Source organism: Myodes glareolus, chromosome 8, assembly GCF_982192425.1.
Source record: "Myodes glareolus chromosome 8, mMyoGla1.1, whole genome shotgun sequence".
NCBI lineage: Eukaryota > Metazoa > Chordata > Mammalia > Rodentia > Cricetidae > Myodes > Myodes glareolus.
Window position 1 is genome coordinate 92,851,647 of NC_142033.1, and position 22,574 is coordinate 92,874,220.

At 41.3% G+C, this 22,574-nt stretch overlaps 1 protein-coding gene across 1 annotated transcript; it reads left to right on the forward strand.

Annotated features, from left to right (window-relative positions):
• The first annotated feature begins 2,442 nt into the window (after positions 1–2,442).
• On the forward strand, positions 2,443–4,711 carry LOC125401219 (protein disulfide-isomerase A4). The gene is given in 8 exon segments (XM_087908740.1): positions 2,443–2,675; positions 3,059–3,133; positions 3,135–3,343; positions 3,346–3,445; positions 3,447–3,658; positions 3,661–3,884; positions 3,886–4,613; positions 4,615–4,711. Coding segments are annotated over 8 exon segments (1,878 nt in total).
• Positions 4,712–22,574: the final 17,863 nt, after the last annotated feature.

Here is a 22,574-nt window from a genome sequence, read left to right on the forward strand (position 1 = left end):
GTCACACCATGTCTACAGTCAGGAACCAGGGAAAGAGGATTACCTTGTCTGTGCTCAGTTCGGGACCCCAGCCCACTGAACGTGCTGCCCACGGTTGGGGCAGGACTTTCTACCTCAGTTAACCTACTCTAGAAGATCCCTCACGGGTACCTGGAGGCTTGTCCCGTAGGTGGTTCTGGATCCTGTCAGGTTGACAATCAGTACTAATGACCACAACATAAATGTCACCATGAGGCTCATTTTTCGCATTATAAACAATTTCTGAGTTATGTCAAAATTGTTCACCACAGAGCTTGTACCAGAGTTGCACCTCATTTCCATTCTATTGTAGTGATGAAGACTGTAGATGTAAGTTTCTTCCCCACCTGGTCCTGCAGCCATTCAGTCCCAAAGAAACACACAGAGGCTTATATTAATTACAAACTGTTTGTCTTATTAGCTCAGACTTATTATTAACTAGCTCTTACAAGTTAAATTAATCCATAATTCTTGCCTGTTTTAGCCATGTAGCTTGGTACCTTTTCTCAGTAAGACAGTCTCATCTTGCTTACTCTGTATCTGGGTAGCAACTGCAGACTGAGCCTTTCCTCTTCCCAGAATTCTTTTAGTCTGGTTGGCCCATCTATACTTCCTGCCTGGCTACTGGCCAATCAGCATTTTATTAAACCAATACAAGTGACAAATCTTTACAGGGAACAAGAACATTATCCCACAGCACTTCCCCTTTTTTTCTTTACAAAACAACAACTCTGAATATAATCACCTTTGTTTAGCTTTTTCCCCCTGACAATTATCAATAACAACTTGTAACTAACACTCTGAACAAAGACAAACATCCATAGTACATTTTTTGGGAATGTGGGCATAGTTTTCTAGGCTACTTCCAGGTAACTGGGGGCACTGTTCATCTTATGGGGACCTAAATAAAGGAGTATTCTGTGAGCCTAGATCATCTCAGCCAGCAGTCTTGAGTCTGTTCTGGATTTAGAACTCGGAGGAACTAACTCCGAGGAACTAATCTGGGCCATCCATTCCCACTGGAGATTTTTCAGGGGTTCTTCCCAATCAAACCTTATTTTTCTTAACCCAGAATTAATCCACAGCCTCTTATTTCCTGTGGAAATAAAAGCAAAACCTCTTCTCCAAAGTAACATATCTTTTGGCTTAAAATTTGAAGTCAAGGCATTTTCAAAATATATATATTAGATTAATACAGCAGCATTTATAATCAAATGTCCTTTAGCAGCTGCTGCTCCTTCCTAAGCAGTCAAACAATTCAGAGACAATACAATAATACACAGTTTCAGATTCTCTGTATATTTTCCATCTTTAATGGAATACGTGGCTTTAACTTTTTACTCTATTTCTTTTATTTTTATTTTTAATTTTTGGTTTTTTGAGACAGGGTTTCTCTGTGTAGCTCTGACTGTCCTGGAACTCACTCTGTAGATCAGACTGGCCTTGAACTCACAGAGATCTTCCTTCCTCTGCCTCCCAAGTGCTGGCATTAAAGGTGTGCGCCGCCACTCCCAACTACTTTCTTTCTTTCTCCTTCTTTTCTTTTAAAGGAACTTTCTCTATCCTTTTTCTTCTTTCTCGCAAGCCTACACATACATTTAAACATACTGTAAACCATTTAGAGTTTTTTTCCCATTTGAATCTGTCTTTAATGTATAGCTCTTTTTTTCTGACCACATGAGTCTTTAATATGCTAAGTGATACGGCTAGGATTAAAGCTATGTCTTTGGTGGCTAGATCTGCCCCACTCCTTGGCTGTCTGAGAGTCTAGCTTCATGGTGGAGATACTTGTAGGGGCCATGTTTTATTTTGTTTGTTTGTTTGTTTTTTAAACCACAGCTCAGTGGAGTTTCTAGGTCCATGCTACCACCAAGAAGTATGCCAGTGAAAGCTCATAAACATCATTTAAGTGTTTGGTGGCAGGGCCTCTTAAAAGGGCTGTGAGGTTTTTGCTGCTAACACTGAGTCAGGAAGCCTCTCTTAAAGGAGCCATACCTCTGCTGACCTCTAGCAAACAGAGCCCACCTGAGACAAGGCTGCTACCAAGAAGCTGTGCTGGACTATGTTCTTTTGTCTGTTTAGAATCCTTTAAAAAAAAAAACACTTTCTCAGGCTTTGTTTGGAAATTCTTGCCAAACGTTTGGGCATCATTATGTTAACAGAGATTGTACTTTTGTTTCCTTATCATTCTGTCTGGGTGGGATTCTGACTTACAGGCATTCAGTCATAATCCTGCAGATGGTAGCTTTACCCCATTGACTTTACAGCCAAGCACATACACCAGCTGTCTGAACCTGTGGTTCCTCTTGTATGGAGCAGGACTACCATGGCAACAACACGTCATCAGTAAAAACTAACCTGTCTCAGGACAATTGGGGAGAGTTTGGCGGTGGCCGGTGGTGCAGGCCTTGCTCCAGCTCCACCATGAAGCTTCGGAAAGCCTGGTTGCTGGCCCTGCTCTTGGTGCTGACACAGCTGCTGGCTGCAGCGAGCGCTGAAGATGCTCACGAAGATGTTTCAGATACAAAACATGCCATTGAGGATGAAGAGGAGAAAGATGAAGAGGAAGATGACTTCGCAGTTAAGGAAGGAAATGGTGTTTTGGTCTCAGATGATGCAAATTTTGATAACATTGTGGCTGACCAACATACAGTGCTGTAGCATGAGGACCGGCTTGTTGGGGTTTCTGTCCCGCCCAGTACCCCACAGCCAGCAAGTCCCAGAGAAAATCAATCACACGGAGATCTCTATAAGTTATAAAGCTGATTGGCCCATTAGGTCAGGCTACTTATTAGCTCTTATAACTTTTGTTACCCCATTATCCTTATCTACGTTAGCCACACGGCTCAGTACCTTTCTCAGCTGGGCAGGTAACATGCTGCCTCTTCGGTGGTCTGGGCAGTAATGGCGGAGGGAGCTTCCTCCTTCCTAGCCTTCTCCTGTTCTCATTGCCCAGCCTCTACTTCCTGTCTGGTTTTCCCGCCTATACTTCCTGTCTGGCCAATCAGCATTTATTTAAAATATAATTGACAGATTACAGACAATTCTCCCACACCACGGTGCTACTGGAGTTCCAGGCACCATGGTGTGGACATGGCAAGCAGTTTGCTCCAGAATGAGAAAGTAGCCAGCACTTTGAAGAATAATGAGTTTCCCATTGCTGTCGCTAAGACTGATGCAACCCCAGCATCCATGTTGGCAAGCAGATTTCATGTGCGTGGCTTTCCCACCATCAAGATCCTGAAGAAGGATCAGGCTGTTGACTATGAGAGCTCTAGGACCCAGGAGAAAAGTTGTTGCCAGAGTCAGAGAAGTTCTCAGCCCGACTCAGACCTCCACCTGAAGTCACACTTTCACTCGCTACAGATAACCTCGACGATGTTGTGAACAATGCAGACACCATTCTGCTGGAGTTCTATGCCCCATGGTGGACACTGCAAGAAACTTCACCCTGACTATGAGAAGACTGTCAAGGAGCTCAGCAAACATTCTCCCCCAATTCCCATAGCCAAAGTTAAAGCTACTGAACGGACAGACGTGGCCATGAGGTTTGATGTCTCTGGCTACCCCACTTTGGAAATTTTCCGGAAAGGAAGGCCTTTTGACTACAACGGGCCATGAGAGAAATACAGAATTGTTGACACACGCCTGAGCAATCTGGGGCTCCCTCAAAGGAGCTTCTGACCCTGAAGCAGGTCCAGGAGATCCTGAAGGATGGAGATGATGGAGTCCTCATTGGGGTTTTTCAGGGAGACGTTGGCCCAGTTTATCTGCAGTGTCAGGGTGCTGCTAACAACCTGAGAGAAGAGTACACGTTTCACCACACTTTCCGTGCTGAAATAGCTAAGGTCTTGAAAGTCTCCGTGGGGGAAGTTGGTGTTGACGCAGCCTGAGAAATTCCAGTCGGAGGATGAGCCCTGGAGCAATATGATGGATGCTCAGGGCTCGACAGGGGCATCAGCCATTAAGGACTATGTGGTGAAACACTCCCTGCGCCAAGCGGTACACAGGCGCCCCCTGGTGGCTGTATGCTACAGTGTGGACTTGCGCTTTGATTACAGAGTTTTGGCATAACAAGTTCTGGAGATGGCCACGGACTTCTCTGAGTACACCTTTGCCATTGCTGATGAGGAAGATTAAGTCATGGAGGTGAAGGACCTGGGACTCAGCGAGAGTAGAGAGGATGTCAGTGCAGTCATCCTAGATGAGAGTGGGAAGAAGTTTGCCACGGAGCCAGAGGAGTTTGTTTCAGACACTCTCTGGGAGTTTATCACAGCTTTTTAAAAAGGAAAACTGAAACCAGTCATCAAATCACAGCCAGTACCCAAGAACAACAAGGGACCAGTCAGGGTGGTAGTGGGAAAAACCTTTGATGCCATTGTGATGGACCCCCAAAAGGATGTCCGCATTGAATTCTACGCACCCTGGTGTGGGTATTACAAGCAGTTGGAGCCCATCTACACTAATCTAGGCGAGAAATACAAGGGCCAGAAGGACTTGGTCATCACCAAGATAGATGCTCCTGCCAATGACATCACCAGTGACCCATATAAGGTAAAGGGCTTCCCCACCATCTATGCTGCCCCCAGCGGGGACCAATTAAATTAAACTTGAGGGTGGAGACAGAGATCTGGAGCATTTGAGCAAGTTTATAGATGCCACAAAGAAGAGCAGGCCCAAGGAAGAACTTTAAAGGCCTGGTCGTCTGCAGAAGGTGGAGCGACCAGACACTGTAGTGGTCAGCACTGGCCACCCAAGCAAGTGAGCCATCAGTGAAATGACAGTATCCTGGCTTCTTCTTTTTAAAACTTTGTTGTGTCACCTCATGCTCTGAATACCGAATAGCCATGAACAACTTGATGGTTTAGAGAAGTTTTTTATTTTTTGGGGGGGGAGAATACATTTATTTTTTTGTCATTTGGGGTCTGGTTTGGTTTTTAAACTTTTGCTTTAGTATTTCCTAAAACGAATAAGTTTTGGATCTTCAAAAATAATGGTACCTTTTTTTGAATATATGCCCACTGAAATTCAAACTTTCCGTTTTGATCCAACGTTTAAGTTTTCCACAGTGAACAATAATTTTTCCTACAGTAATCTTTGAAGTCTCCAGGAAGAAGATGGGGCCCCACAACAATGATTCTACCTGGTTCATAAGATGCCTTTCAGCTGATAGCATCACTTAAAGTTCAACTTTTCCTACAAACTGCTCAGAACAATTTCAAAGTGGCTAGCTGAGATGATCCAGCCTCACAGACTTCTCTAGCCAGGACTTGAGACAAGTCCTGCACTCTCCCATTAACACAGGCTGGACAGCTACCTCTCCCAGGGTTTGACAATTAACCCAAAATTTTTCTTTCAGAATCCCCCTAAAGATGTCATCACCCCCAGATAGCAGGAAGTAAATTTAAGATGCCCACATTCCCAAGAGGTGGGGTGGGTGGTTTTTGGTAGTTCAATGGATTATGGCTATTGTAGCTATGATAGGATAAAAAAGATTATTAAATCTACTTTAAAAAAGCAACTATTAGTTTTGAACATTTTACATTGGATTGGACTTTTGTATATTGTATACAAATGCTGTATATTGATAAAAATTTGAGATTAATTTTGTTAAAACATGCTGTACATATATTTCTACTCCTGTTCATTGTATTGTACCTATACAACTCATTTAACAATGCAATGGAAATTTCTAGTCCTTGAAAATTATTATTACCAACTATTTAGGATAATAAGGAAATACAAGTTAGTAGCTAATCACCTAGCATAATCAAACTTGTAGTCACATTAGGTTTGTTTTCAAGGTCAAACAAAGATATATTTTAGATAGACAGGTCATCTTCAAACACTTCAGAGATCTACAGAATATGTCATTTAAGATATTATAATAACCTAGGCTCTTTTTATTACAATGAGACATGTCTACTCCTGGCAGCACTGGTGTGGGAAGTCCTTCTGTATATGTGTTGCTTTTATTGGTTAATGAATTAAGAAGATGGCTTGGCCTGCGATAGGGTAGAATAGAGCTAGGCAGGGAAAACTAAACTGAATGCTAGGAGAAAGAAGGAGTCAAAGAGAATCCATGCAGCCCATCAGAGAGAGATGCTAGATGGAATCTTGCCATAAACCACAGCCATGTGGTGATACACAGATTAATAGAAATCGGTTAAATTAAGATGTAAGAGCTAGCCAATAAGAAGCTAGAGCTAATGGGTCAAGCAGTGATTCAATTAATACAGTTTCTGAGTGATTATTTCTGATCTGGGCAACCAGGAATGAACAAGCAGCCTCTGCTCAACAGATTTTTATTTAGAAAAAAGGGGGAGATGATGTGAGAAGTCCTTCTGTCTATGTGTTGCTTTTATTGGTTAATAAAGAAGCTGTTTTCAGCCAATGACTTAACAGAGTACAGCCAGGCCAGAAGAGATATATACAGAGAGAGCAGGCAGAGTCAGTGAGACTCCATGGAGCTGCCAGAGGGGAAAGATGTGAGCTGTCAGTTGGAACCTTGCTGGTAGGCCAGGAGCCTCCTGGAAAAATATAAAATAATAGAAATGGTTTAACCAAAGATTTAAGAGATAATAAGCAATACACTTAAGTGATTGGCCAAGCAGTGATTTAATTAATATAGTTTCTGTATGATTATTTCTGGAAGTCTGGGTGGCCAGGAAATGAACAAGCACCCTCCTCCAACATAGCACCAATCTACTTCAGTAAAACTGATGGGCAGCAAAGAAACTCCATATAGAGTCCACTTTCTTTGTGGTGAAAGTAAGCCACTGGGCATGAAAATTCCCCTGCCTCGACTGCTGACAGTCTTAATTAGACAAGTTGGACACAAAATGTCCTGCTTCACAGAAAAGTCTGTCAGATATGCTAAGCCTGTAGGCTCAAGATGGACGCCCCACCGTTGCAGAAGAACCTTGGGTGACTGTCCAGGCAGCCAGTTGTTTCTGCATTTCATTTTTTGGAAGTTACTTGGTCACACTTCTTACTTACTCAGTTAATATTATTTCCTTCTTGGGTCTCTGAGGGAGTTGAAGATTAGATCACTATAGTTTACCAGATGCAGAAATCAAATTATGCTAGAAAGTAAATTAGGTACAAGATTTTGGACTCACCAAGATAGGATCGATTTGAAGTATTTTCTCTTAATTTGTCAAATGCAAATGGACTAGAAATTGTTGATGTATTTATTGCCTTATATATTGTATATAGTTATTATACTTATTGTATATAAATTTCTTGTTTTAGTTATAGTCTTTTTTATTTTAGACAAAAAGGGGAAATGTAGTAGCGTTTCACTTGTATTTTAACAAATAAAGGTTGTGTAGGGATTGGGAAAGTAAAACAACTGCACTGGCTAGTCTTGCAGAACAGTTAGCCGTTACATACACCTTTGATACCAGTAGCCACAGACACGCACCCTTAATCCCAGAAGCCACATTAGGTGGTGCATGACTTTAATCCCAAAGGTGTATGCCCTTAATACCAACCCTGGAGAGGATTATAAAACAGGAGGAGACTGCTCTCAGGCACAGTCTTATTCTGAGATTCCAGAGGCAAAATCACCATTTTGGACTGAGGTTGAGGTAAGAGCCAGTGGCTGGCCGCTTTGCTTTTCAGAACTTCAGGTTGAACCCCAATTTCTCTCTCTCTGATTTTTTATTAATGCTTGAGAAGGTTATTATTAATACAGAGTGTGAAACAGGATCTTTTTTATTATTTCCCCAATATTAGACATTTTCTCATATATGAACTTGCCATTCTTGGTTCTTTTTTCAAATGTCTTAAAGTTAGATTGTTTCTGGGTGGCTCAGATTTTCCTTATGTGTTCCGAGTGGAAAAGAACTTCTCACAGCATGTGGCTTTTCTTTTTAATCATTTTTTAGGCTGACTTTTGATAAAAAAAAAAAACAAGTTCTTTTTTTAACAAAATTTACTTTGCTTATTCTTTTTATTATAATTTCTTGAATCTTATCAGCTTTATTTAATTTAACCATCTGTAGTTCATTTCATAAGAAAAATAATCAAAGATGGTGGTTTCAAATATTTCAGTCTATGAATTTAACGTACTTGCTTTGTTTTTTATCAGTGTGTGTTAAATCAAACTTTATCGCTGTAACAAATACCAGAAGAAAACAACATAGAGGGGGAAAGTGCAGCTGGGCCAGGGAGCCTAGAATGGGAAGCACAGCAGGAGAACCAAGAAAAACCCTGTTTCAACTCCTGAAAGTTCACACACACACACACACACACACACACACACACACACACACACACACACTTTTTTCTGAAGCTTGAACTGCAGTTTGAAACCTGACGTGAATGCTGAGGTTGCCTAAAGAGAGACTCTTAGAAGGAAGTATGTGCCACTGGGGACGATGCTACCTCAGGGTTAGAGGAAGGAGAGACACTGCCTCAAAGGCAAGGGCATGGAAATTGGGGCAAGATTCTGGGAATTTTTCTGCGACCTCAAAGCCTGTCAAGATGCTAGGATATAACACTGTATGTGTGTACCTTGTTCCCTATCCCCCCAAAAAGGAAGAAAGGAGCTTTTTAGGGTTAGGAAGTGCTGAGACTTTATTTCCAGAATTCATACATACACTTCAGAATAAGCTGGAGCTAAGCAACTAGAATATGAGCTACTGAGTCAGACATTCTTATTTTGATATGTACTCTGTTCCACCTGTGGCAACTGAACAATCACACCCTGCAGGTGGGCTAAACTGAATGTTTAGAAATGAACTCCCTTACAGGCACACCTGAAACAATGTTATATAAGTTATCTGTGCATCCCTTAGACAGTTAAGTCAACATATAAAATTGAACTTCAAATCCATAGGTTTTTTAACATTTATTTTATATGAGAGTTGGAGACAGAGTCTCACCCTGTAGCCCAGGAAGTCTGGAACTACTGGAACTACTGTAGCCCAGACTAGCCTGGAATTTATGACCATACTCCTGCCTCAGTCTCCGAGATGCTGGGATTTAGATTTTAGCCTCTATGTTTGATTTAGGTTTGTAATGTGAATGAACCATCACAGGACCATGTGTTTGGACAATTGTTTGTCAGCAGGTGGCGCTGTTCTGGGGTGGTGCGGAACCCTAGAACATGTGTCCTAGCTAGGGGAGGAAGGGTGAAAAGGGCGGGGCCCAAGTGTTTCAAATTATTTTGTTTCTGGTGGGACTCTGTTTCCTGCTGAGCCACTAAGATACAAGCAAGTTGCATTGCATGCTTCCAGCACCACAGACAGAGCTGTCCCCTACACTCACGCCTTCCTCCTCCTCACAGACGATGTCCCTGGAACTAAGAGCCAAAGGCCTGGCTCCAGTGACTCACCTCTGCCAGCCATGCCTACCCCCCAAAAGCTGCCCCCCCCCGAAGAGTTGGATAATAAGGTGTGGGGTTTTTTTTTTTTGTTTGTTTGTTTTTTAGCATGGAGGCCTGAGGATGACTTTATACATACAAATCTTTGTACATACAAAACTTTGTACATTCAGACATTGTAATTTTAGGATATATTTAATATTTTCAACTTTTTATTTTTTTTGAATTTTTTTTTTTTTGATTTTTCGAGACAGGGTTTCTCTGTAGTTTTTGGTGTCTGTCCTGGAACTAGCTCTTGTAGACCAGGCTGGCCTCGAACTCACAGGGATTCGCCTGCCTCTGCCTCCCGAGTGCTGGGATTAAAGGCGTGCGCCACCACCGCCCGGTTATTTTCAACTTTTTAAAGACAGGTTCTCTCTATATAAGTCACACTAGTCTAGAACCTGAGATTTCCCTGCCTCAGCCTGGACAAGTAGCTGAGAGTTCTACATCTGGGTCCACAGGCAGCTGGAAGACAGTGAAACTGGGTCTGGCTTGGGCTTTTGAAACCTCAAAGCCCAAGTGATACACATCCTCTAACAAGGCCACTCCTACTCCAACAAGGCCTCACCTTCTCCAGCAAGGCCACACCTACTCCAACAAGGCCACATCTACTCCAACAAGGCCACACCTACTCCAACATGGCCACACCTACTCCAACAAGGCCACACCCACTCCAACATGGCCACACCTACTGCAACATGGCCACACCTACTCCACCCACACCTCCTAATCCTTCTCAAGCTGTGCCATTCCCTGATGATGAAGCATTCAAATGAGTCTATAGGGGTCAAGCTTATTCAAATCACCCCATTCACATTCCACTAACTGGTCCCATAGGCTTTTAGCCATATCATAATGCAAAAATGCATTCAGTACAACTTCAAAAGTCTCCGTAGTCTATCACAGTCTCAGCACTGTTTAAAAGTTCAAAGTCTCTTCTGAGACTCATGGCAATCTACTAACTGTAATACCTCTGTAAAATCAATGTCAAAAAGCATGCATCCAACATACAATAGCATAGGACATACATTACCATTGCTGAATGGAGGGAAGGGAGCATAGTGAGGAAATACGGGATCAAAGTCAGACTGAAAACCAGCTGGGGAAACGCCAAACTCTGCATTTCATGTCTGAGGTCAAAGCGCTCTTCAGATCTCCAGCTCCTTTTGGCTTTGTTGACTGCAGCACTTCCCTCCCTCTTAGGCTGGCTCCACTTCCTGTTAGCACTCTTCTCAGCAGGTACCCCACTTCTCTGGCATCTCCAACATCTTGGGATCTCCAAGGCAATCTAGGCTTCACTTTCACAGCTTCACACAATGACGCCCCTAGGTCTCCATGCAGGGACACCCCTGACACATGCTTGGCCTAGGCAGCTTTCCTTAGCCCACAACCTCTTTCCTGTATCCTTGACTCTAAAGCCAACCACATGACTGGGACTCCCAAGCTCTGCTGTTTGCTGGTGCTAGAATATGACCCCTTCATTTAAACACATCTGCATCAGCTCTCTGTTGTTGATGGTTTCCTTCAGTGCTTAAGTGTTCCTTCAATTTCCTTTTCACAAGCTGGAAGCTTAGGTGGGTTGAGTCTTATGAGGTCACCACCCCCTTTATTCCATTTAGCATCAGGTTTTTCTGTAAACTTTTTCTCTCCTTGAGATAGATCAGGAGTTAGCTCCAGTGCACTTCCTGGTGCTACTTTTCTCCTCAAACTGTAAATTTTATATTTTTCCTTGCTCGGCTTGCTCCTTTTCATTATAGAGCTACATAAGAGTAATTACTAATAACCACATGCCACGATCAATACTAAGCTCTCTTGAAATATCCTCTCCCCTGCCCCCAAATCCATTAATTCAAAACTCTTCAGTTTAGCCTCAGGAAGATAATTAGGTCAAGAACAAAAGTCAGCCACATTCTTTGCCAAACTATTACAAAAATGGTCTCTAGGCCACTTACTAATATTCTTCCCCTCTAAAACGTCTTGAGCAGGGCTGTCATGATCTACATTGTTCTTAGCATAACTGTCTTCCATGCTCCTTCTGGAATGGTCCATTAAATCCCATTTAAATTGTAAAACTGCTTTTCTAATCCAAAGTCCCAAAGTTCACATTGTTGTTCTACCAACAAGCAACATGGTCGGGCCTGTCACAGCAATATCCCACTCCTGGTACCAACTTTTGTCCTGGTCACTGTTCTATTGATGTGAAAAGACACCATGATCAGAGAAACTCCTAAGAAAGAAAGCATGCAATTGGGGCTTACTTACAATTTCACAGGTTCAGTTCATTATCATTTTGTCAGGGAGCATAGCTGTATATGGGCTGAGAACTCTATATCTGGATCTGTGGTAGCAGGAAGAGATTGGTTTTGAGTCTCTCTTGGGCTTTTGAAACCTCAAAGCCCACCCCTAGCAACACACTTCCTCCAACAAGGCCACACCTACTCAACAAGACCATACCTCCTGATCCTTCTCAAGTAATGCCACTCCCTTATGACTAAGCATTCAAATATGAGCCTGTGGGGGCCATTCTTATTCAAACTACCACACGCTGCTTTAGTGAACCTCTTACGTGTCATGGATATTGCATGGGATCTTGCGGGTGCCAGGGCTTCTATTCCTACGCCATTGTGAAAGTTGACTAAATAGTTTTATGAGGGAGTTGTCTTCATCTTAGGGGCTAAAAAAGGATGTCTGTAGGATCTGGGAAGGGAACACAGATATAAAACAGGAGGGAAGAATTGGCAACCCATCAGTGTGGGCTAGAATCCTGTACAGTCAGACAAGAATCTATTTCAGGTCTTACAGATTCCGACTTCCAAGGTGCTCTATAGAAGACTCTGGTCGCCTTGCAACATTAGATGTGCACCTGAGTCTAGCACAGAGAAACTGAAGAATCTTGGAGAAGAGAAAACGTTGAGGGCCCAGCTACTGCTGCATATCAAAGAGATGAGTCAGCACATATGATGCAGTGTGCACAGATAACAAAAGTGTGGCTACCACATACTTAAGGATAAAAATTAAAATGGCTGCTGTTCCATTTCTATCTTCCAAATTCTAGGCAACAATGTCTTTGGAGGTCATCCCTCCCCAGGAACCTACATTGAGAGGGATTCTAGGGAATGCTAGAATTAGTCTAGGTTAGTTAAGTTGACATATTATATAGATGTTCTATATGTGCACCATTGTTAGTGTTTTTACACAAATGCTATCATATAATATAGGTCTTAGTTAAGGTTTCTATTGCTGTGAAGAGACACTATGACAACAGCAACTCTTATAAAAGTAAACATTTAACTGGGATTCAATTATAGTTCAGGGATTCAGTCCATTGTCATCATGATGGGGAGTACGGTGGCATGCAGGCAGACATGGTGTTGGAGATGAATCTGAGAGTCCTACATCTTATAGGCAACAGGAAATGAACTGAGCCACTGGGTAGTATTTTTAGTATATATGAGACCTCAAAACCTCCACAGTGACACACTTCCTTCAATAAGACCACACCTATTCAACAAGGCCACTCCCCCAATAGTGCCTATGAGATTATCCTTATGAGATTATTGGAGTCATTTACATTCAAACTACCATGGTACTATCTTACCATTATGGACATATTTGTCATTCTTTTTCATAACAGCTCAATATTTCATTGTGTTTGAGTTGTGACAACCTTTGCTACTGCATACAATGCTATCATGAAGAATGCTGCCTTTTGCAAGGAGCGGGGAGTGTGTGCTTGTTTGTCCTGGCCACCCAACTAGCTTACACCCAAAATAATCACACAGAAACTGTATTAATTAAAACACTGCTTGGCCATTTGCTCTAACTTCTTATTGGCTAACTCTTAATTATTGATTTAACCCATCTCCATTAATCTGTGTATTGTCACATGGCTGTGGCTTACCGGCAAGATTCTAACTGGCGTACATCTCAGGCAGAAGATCCATGGCTTCTCTCACTCTGCCCTTCTTCCCAGCATCCAGTTCTGTCTTTTTCACCTACCTAAGTTCTGCCCTATCTGGCCCAAAGCAGTTTCTTTATTCATTAACCAATGAAAGCAACACATGAACAGAAGAATCTCCTACACCAGTTGCCTGTTTGCTTTTCCTATGTGCAAGCATAGCTGTATGTTAAATTTCTAGAACTTCCTCAACTAGTTTCTGAGTTAAAAATTCTGATATACTGTCTCCTTGTTCTTTGCAGAGATTGTACAATTATTGTATTGTATTTCCTATCTTATTAATATAAAGATACCTGTTTCCTCATATTTTTACAATTTAGTGACCTACCAAGCTTGTTGATCTTTGTAACATTTATAGGTGAAACAATGTATTACATCACGGCAGTGCAATTGTAGTTTGCATTTTTATTATTGTGCATGAACTTGATCCTTTGGCAATATTTCTGGAAAAATGAATGAGAAAAAAAGTTTGGAACTTTCAGTTTGGATTGAATTCCATACCCCTTCTGCTTCTAAAACACATTTAACGCTGTAGTGAGAGGTCGTTAGTAACAAATGATGCCAGATGAAAGAGGAAGGCTCCATCATTCTAAGAAGTTCTGACTAGAAGTTGCTGAGTTTGCTCCCCGCAAAAACCCAATACATATAAGATGAAATGAAAATAACGTCTTACAAATAAATACCTGACTCAGTATGATTATGCATCTTTAGAACAATTTGTGGTTGCTTTAGTCAGAAAATAAGACATAGATAGTGGAAGCAAATTTACCTCCCCGCTTATTCTTGGCTAGCCATTAATAACATAATAACGTCAAGCATGTAATCTAAGGTGCTTTGTTTAGATCCAAGTTATATAAAGAACCTGTGAGTTGGGATCATGAACCTATTGTTTTTTGAAGACCTGTGAATTCTACGATGTCTAGATCTTTCATTCTTAAAAAAAGGGTAACTCATTGAATAGAAAAAAAATAGACTTAAATGAGATATTATTAGGTATGACTGTTTTAATGTTAATTGTTCATTTCACAGTAGATATAGCTGCACATGGATTTGAGGTAGCTTACTGTTTTCTAGTTGAAGATAATTTTAATCAGTAGGAAAATTTCAAGCATCTCGGCTTTCATTTTCAGGAATATTGCCTTTTCCTGGGGAAACTCTGGTCTAGTCATTGAAAATATGGAGATGCTCTTTGCAGAAGTGTATAGACTGGCTGATGTGCGCAATGGTTTGTTAAAACCATTCAGGGGACACTACCAACAGACATGGGTGAAACTGATTTCATATCAGTTGACAAGTACAGGGATGCTTTATATAGGAAGCTATCAGAGATGAGTACACACGAGTGGAGGCACACACCAGCTCTTAGCTATTGTGTAGGAAGCTATCAGAGATGATTACACACGAGGGGAGGCACACATCAGCTCTTAGCTATTGTATAGGAAGTTATCAGAGATGAGTACACACGAACAGAGGCACACATCAGCTCTTAGCTATTGTATAGGAAGTGATCAGAGATGAGTGCACACGAATGGAGGCACACATTAGCTCTTATCTATCATACATATGCCCCTGGTTTCCTGAGTCAAAATTCCCTTCTGTTGAGGGTAAGGGTATGTGAGTTAGTGATGGTCAGTGATCTCATTCTAATAGTGAATTTCCTCATATTAGAAGTGTGCTGACTGGCTTTATGTCTGATTGACACAAGATGGAGTCATCTGAGACAGGTGAGGGACTCATGAGAAAATACCACCATAAAATCTGACTGTAGAACATTTTCTTAATTAGTGATTGATGTGGGTGATGCCATCCCTGGTCATGGGTGCTATATGATAGCAAACTGAGTAAACCATGAGAAACAAGTCAGTAAGCAGCACCCTCCATGGCCAATGCATCAACTCCTGCCTCCAGGTTCCTGCCCTGTTTGAGTCCTTGCCCTGATGTCTTTCAATGATTAACAGTGAACCCCAAATAGACTCTCTCCTCCCTGTTTGCTTTGGTCATGGTGTTTATCACAGCAATAGTGGCCTAACCAAGATTGGAGGGTAAAAGGTTATGAAGGGATGAAGGGTTTGTGACCAGCCCTACTGCCAAACTAACAGTTTGGTCTGCTGCACTTTGCTGTGTGTCTGGAGCTTCCTGGGCACCAGACAGAGAGATTTGTCACTCACAATACAATAGGCAATATGCATTTCACATTCTTATGTTTTTTTTTAAATTTTGTCCTCAAGATTCCAATGGATAGTATAGGGGCAGGCCCCTATGGATGTTATATACATGATGGGTTTGTGGCAATCCTAAGGGACTGTGGGCTTAGGAAACCACTAGATGTTACAAGTATGTCATTGTCCAAACTTTGCCTTGTAGAAAATATTGTCATAAATGACAAACAAATGTCCTGGAGGAGGCTAAATCTTCTATTGCTGTTTGCCTGGACAGATATGTTGGAATCTGTCCACACGCAGAAATACAGGGACACATGGGTAATCATCTCTAGTAAACACTAGGAGCATCTTTTGGACACACTGTCAGTCATGAATTCCTGCTTCTTCTTCCACATTGTATTTTCTGCACCTAAGATACAGTTCTATGTCCTACTTATTACGTTCTGTTATTTGGTGATTTTCTTGTACATAAAGGATTGTATGGAAAGGAAATAGATACTGGATTATGAATACAGGATATGAAAAACTAGAATAACTCAGCATACATCTTAGGTAGGGTTACCAGGAATAAAATAAGGAGAGCCCAGTATTCATGGCTTGGCCTTTTAAGGAAGCCTCAAAGACCCCTGAGCATTCTTGGATTTTTAACTAACACCCAAGCATGCAAGCCAAGGACGCCCTGCATCTAAGTTGGCAATGAGAGCAGATGCTCTAGTGAACTTGGGTTATCATGAACTTGGGTGCAGGCGGTGTCTTGAAGGACTCGATTGTGAGCTTAAGAACCTCTGCACCATAGAAGCAGGTTAAAGGCCTTGTCCAATAAAGAGATCTTCAGGGACAGAATCATAAGAAAGCACATCACATACAGCAAGCCCCCCCCCTCGAATGGCTAACCTTTGCCTAAGGATGCAAGACAGATTTTCTCAGAGTTCTAAGTAAATCCCTGAGGTAACAGGGCATGCTGAACACAGTGAATATTTAAAGAAAGGATCTCTTAGGAGCTTCTGCCAATAAAATATTCTCTAAGCTAAAACAGTTCACCTCTCAACTTTTCAATAATGGAAGTATGGGTCAAGGCCCTGGCTCTGGGCACGACAGTGTCAGGAAGGACTGCCCAGCATGCCGTGATCCTCTAGGAAAGCATTCTTTATTGCACTCTTAAAAGTTTATCTCCCCCAATCCATAGCCCAGAAATATCATTTTTTAAAAAACCACATGTTCCACTTCAACATTACTTGCTCTGCTAATCCAGATACAGAAAGTAAGGCTTTTACTGAAGAAAGGATGGCTTCTTACAGTGATGGGAAGTACTGGAAGAGAGCTTCCTTTTTCTTTGTTTTTGCAATAAATCAGAAAAAAATATTGGCATTGTGATGTAAAAACACTAGAGAACATGTTAGAGCCAGAATGTAAGCTGCCCACACAATCACCTCATGGAACACAGCAGTTCCTGTTCCTGCCCTTCCCCACCAAGACACAGCCTCACTATGTAGCCCAGGCTAGCCCCAAACTTGCAATCCTCCTGCATCCCTCCTGGATGACATGCCTTACTGACTATTCTTTTCATTATCTGAAACTGAACATACTGTGTGGCATAGCTACCAGGGATGGTATAGCAATGAGCAACTCGATTTATGAATGTTTCATGCTATAGTAGGTTTTGAAGTGGTAGGATTTTTCTTAAGAGTTACCGCCTGTTGCTAATGTGTTTCTACATTAGTTTCCACATTAGTGTAGTTAGCTACACCTTAGTTCAGCTTAACTATCATCTCACTTCATCAGAAGAAATGTGCTTTCTTCTGGCTGTAGACCCTGGCTTTTGGGGTCATTCCTAGTTTGGGTACACAATATCAGGATCTATCACTGTTGGGAAAGGCTGCTTGTTCATTTCCAGCTGCCCAGAACCGAAATAATCACACAGAAACTGTATTAATTACAACACTGCTTGGCCTATTAGCTTATGCATGTTTCTAGCTCACTCTTATCTCTTAAATTAACCCATTTCTATTATCTTATATTTTACCACAAGGCTTGTGGCCTACCGGCAAGATTCCACCTGACGGTTTGCGTCTTTCTCCTCTGGCGGCTCCATGGAGTCTCTCCAACTCTGCCTACTCTCTGTATATATCTTTTCCAGCCTGGCTATATTCTGTTAAGCTATTGGCCAAAAGCAGCTTCTTTATTCATCAACCAATAAAAGCAACACATAAACAGAAGGACTTCCCACGCCATATTCCCACCTTCTTGTTGTATGGTATGGCATATAGGTATTCACTCAGTTAAACAAAAAGCTTGCTTGTACTGTTAAAATATAAATCAAACAGGGTGTCCACGTAGCTTGGTGGACAGAGCTGATCAAGCACATACAAGGTGCTGGGAGATAAAAAGGGTTCCATTTCCTGTCATAAACCAATGCTTTCCCAGAATTGTATCTAACGACTGACAATGGTGTACAGAACCAGGGGATCTGAGCTTGGTGTTGTCCATTGATTCCTCTCCATAGGCTCAAATCAAACAAAGTTTCAAACTCCCTTATATTACATAACACAGGGGGGAACATCTCCATTTGTTGTTGGGCCATTCTTCCTACTTAGGACATTTGGCAATGACTCAAACCTTTGGCTCAGGAGAGCTATGATGTCATTGTCAAAGCAGATGCATTGCTGAGTGGGAAGACTGTTGTGGCAGAGACTGCCATGTGCTCACCCAAGATTCATTTGCTCATTTTCCCAAGCACACAGATGGCCAGGTTTACCAGCTCCTTTGACACTGGGTGTGGCCATGTGACTGAGCTCCATGTGACATGTGAGGCCATGTGATATGCCATTTTTTCAGGTCTGGTTTTTTCTTTCCTAATTGACTTTGAAAGATGGTAGAGTCACAGATGGGAGCTTGGATGTCTGACTAAAAGCAAGTGTTTTGTACTTCAGTAAGAATCAGACTCCTTTGTGGTAGGAAAAGGAAACCTTAGGTTGTGTTCATAACTGTAGGATATTATTCAAATTAATAAAATTTTGAAATAGAGAGCGATTTTTGTTTAATTAAATACTCAGTATTTTTGTTTTTCTACAAACAGTTATAATTATGGTTGAAGAGAATACTAGCTAAATATCTTTTCAAATTTAAACACAACTGGACACTGAGGTAGTATTAGAGGAAATAATTATCTAAAGGATCAAAAACAGCAGACACAGGATCTGAGCAGGAGGGACCAGAATGTCTGGGCTGGAATCCTAACTGTCACCTTTCATCTACAGCCTTGGGCAGGCTAACTGAACTATTTCAGCCCCAATTTCCTCACCAACAAAAAGAAAATAATGTATATCCCATAGGAGTCTTATATGGTTGAAATGGTGTTCTATGTGTCAAATACTTACAACAGTCTGGCAAAGTAAACATCCTATAAGTGCTGGATGATGGTGGTGGTGGTGATAATGATGGTGATAGTGGTGATGATGGTGGTTGTGGTGATAATGGTGGTGATGGTGGTGATGATGGTTGTGGTGATGATGGTTGTGGTGATGATGGTAATGATGATGGTGGTGATGATTCTGATGATAATGATGGTGGTGGTGGTGGTGATGATAGTGATGGTAGTGGTGATGATGGTGATGATGGTGGTGGTGATGATGGTGATGATGGTGATGATGATGGTTGTGATGATGGTGATGATGGTGGTGGTGATGATGGTGATGATGGTGGTGGTGATGATGGTGATGATGGTGATGATGATGGTTGTGATGATGGTGGTGATGATGGTGATGATGATGGTGGTGATGATGGTGATGATGATGGTTGTGATGATGGTTTTGGTGATGATGGTGGTAATGATTCTGATGATAATGATGGTGGTGGTGGTAATCATGATGATGATGATTACCAAATAAGAATTATGTGTCAAGCAAGAGCCAGTAGGTCAAAGGGGATAAGAGTGAGGTTGGGCAGGGGAGGCTTCTGTGTGAAGAAGCTCAGGCTTTAATGTCTGATCAGTTTTTGGACTAACGTCATCTCTCACCCTTGTTTCCCATCTGGGTGGATACAACCAAATGGAGGGTCCTCTAGGACTTCTGGAATGAGTATCCCTCTTTCCTGCTCACGTGTGTGGGCGTCTGTCTCCTGTCAGCACTCTGCTTCATGAGTACCAGGTGCAAGGTGGCACATTTCCCTCCTCTTCCTCTCAGGTTCTTTCTGTTTTTCAAGGCTTCAAGGTATAGATGCAAAACTGCTGTTTAAGGAGCCACAAGGTTCTTGACTCTTATTAGTTCCATCTTGGGTTAGCCTGCCAGTCAGATGATAAACTTTCTTTTTCTTTAAGATAAATTTTGATTTTTTAATTATGTGTCTGTGTGTGCGACTGTGTGTAGATATGTGGGTGTGAGTTCAGGTGCTTACAGAGGCCATCAGTGGGTATCAGATTTCTGAAGTTGGAGTGGCAGGTGATTGCAAGCCACTGACATAGATACTTGGTCTCCTGTAAGAGCAATGTTCTCTCCTAACCGCCGAGGCATCTCTGCAGCAATAAATGATCTGCATTCTAAGAACCTTCCGTAATGAGTTAGTGTTCTACTTAGGGCAGTGGTTTTCAACCTGTGGGTCGTGAGCCCTTTGGGGGTCACATATCAGACATCTTGCATATCAAGATATTTACATTACAATTCATAACTAACAAAATTACAGTTATGGAGTAGCAATGAAATAATAATGTATGGTGGGGGGGTCACCACAGCATGAGGAACTGTATGAAAGGGTCGTAGTGTTAGGAAGTTTGAGAACCGCTGACTTAGAGGTCAGTTCTAAGCAAATGAGAGAATGAAGAGATTTCCATTTGTGATTTATTAAATAGAAAATGAGTTTAATATTTTGTTTTGCTTTGAGACTGAGTCTCACTTTGTAGTTCAGGCTGTATTTGAAGTTTCTGAGTAGTCTAGGCTAGCCTTAAATTCTCAATTGTCCTGCTTCAGCCTCTCAAGCACTGAGGTGTGAGATGTACAGGTAAGTACTGGCATACCTGCTTGATTCATTTTTATATTGTAGGAAAGTACATAGATTATGAGCTTACCACTTTTACAATTTTTTGGTGGTGTCCATGCCTTTATTTTTTTATTGTTTTTATTGAGCTATATATTTTTCTCCACTCCCTCCCTTCCTTTCCCCTCCCCTTCTACCCCTTCCCATGATCCCCATGCTCCCAATTTACTCAGGAGATCTTGTTATAATCCATGTAGATTAGATTATTTATGTCTCTCTTAGGGTCCTCTTTGTTGTCTAGGTTCTCTGGGACTGTGAATTGTAGGCTTTTTTTTTTGCTTTATGTCTAAAAGCCACTTATGAATGAGTACATATTATACTTGTCTTTCTGGGTCTGGGTTACCTCACTCAATATGATGCTTTCTAGTTTCATCCATTTGCCCACAAATTTCAAGATGTTACTATTTTTTTTTCTGCTCTGTAGTACTCTATTGTGTAAATATACCACATTTTCTTTATCCATTCTTTTGTCGAGGGGCATTTAAGGTTGTTTACAGGTTCTGGCTATTACAAATAGTGCTGCTATGAACATAGTTGAGCAGATGCTCTTGTGTATATACTCAAAAGTGGTATTGCTGGATCTTGAGGTAGGTTGTTTTCTAATTTTCTGAGAAATCACTATACTGATATCCAAAGCAGCTGTACCAGTTTGCGCTCCCACCAGCAATGGAGGAGTTTTTGTTCCCATTACCCCACGTCTTCTCCAGCATATGCTGTCATCAGTGGTTTTGATCTTGGCCATTCTGACAGGAGTAAGATGGAATCTCAGAGTTGTTTTGATTTGCATTTCTTTGATGGCTAAGGAGCATTTCTTTAAGTGTCTTTCAACCATTTTAGATTCATCTGTTGAGAGTTCTCTGCTTAGGTCTGTACCCCATTTTTTTATTGGATTATTTGTTCTTTTGATGGCCAATTTCTTGAGTTCTTTATTTTGGAGATCAGCTCTCTGCCTGGTGTGGGGTTAGTGAAGATCTTTTCCCATTCTGTAGGCTGTCACTTTATCTTGACTGTATCTTTTGCTTTACAGAAGCTTTTCAGTTTCAGGAGATCCCATTTATTAATTGTTGCTCTCAGTGTCTGTGCTACTGGGGTTATATTTAGGAAGTGTGATTCTGTGCCCATGTGTTGCAGTCTACTTCCCACTTTCTCTTCTGTGAGGTTCAGTGTGGCTGGCTTTATGTTAAGGTCTTTGATTCATTTGGACTTGAGTTTTGTGCATGGTGATAGATATGGATCTATTTTTATTCTTCTACAAATTGATATCCAGTTATACCAACACCATTTGTTGAAGATGCTTTCTTTTTTCCATTTTATATTTTTTTGCTTCTTTATCAAAAATCAGGTGTTCGTTGGTTGTGGATTGATATCCAGGTTTTTGATTTGATTCCATTGGTTCTCTTGTCTGTTTTTATGCCAATATCAGGCAGTACTGTAGATCTGTAGTAGAAGTAGTAGTAGTTTGAAGTCAGGGATGGTGATGCCTCCAGAAGTTCCTTTATTGTAAAGGATTGTTTTGACTATTCTGGGTTTTTTGCTTTTTCATATGAAGTTGAGTATTGTTCTTTTGAGGCCTGTAAAGAATTTTACTGGAATTTTGATGGGCATTACATTGAATCTGTAGATTGCTTTTAGTAAGATTGCCATTTTTACTATGTTAATTTTACCTTCCCAAAAACATTGGAGATCTTTCCATTTTCTGGTGTCTTCTGTTTCTTTCTTCAAAGGTTTAAAGTTTTTTTTCATACAAGTCTTCCATTTGTTTGGTTAGAGTTTCTCCAAGATATTTTAGGTTATTTGTGGCTATTGGGAAGGGTGATGTTTCTCTGGTTTCTTTCTCAGCCTGTTTGTCATCTATATAAAGGAGAGCTACTGTTCTTTGTGGGTTTTTTTTTTTGAGTTAATCTTATATTCTGCTACATTACTGCAGGTGTCCATGAGTTGAAGAAGTTTTTTGGTAGAATTTTTGGGGTCATGTATGTAAACTATCATATCATCAGCAAATAGAAAGAGTTTGACTTCTTGTTTTCTGATTTGT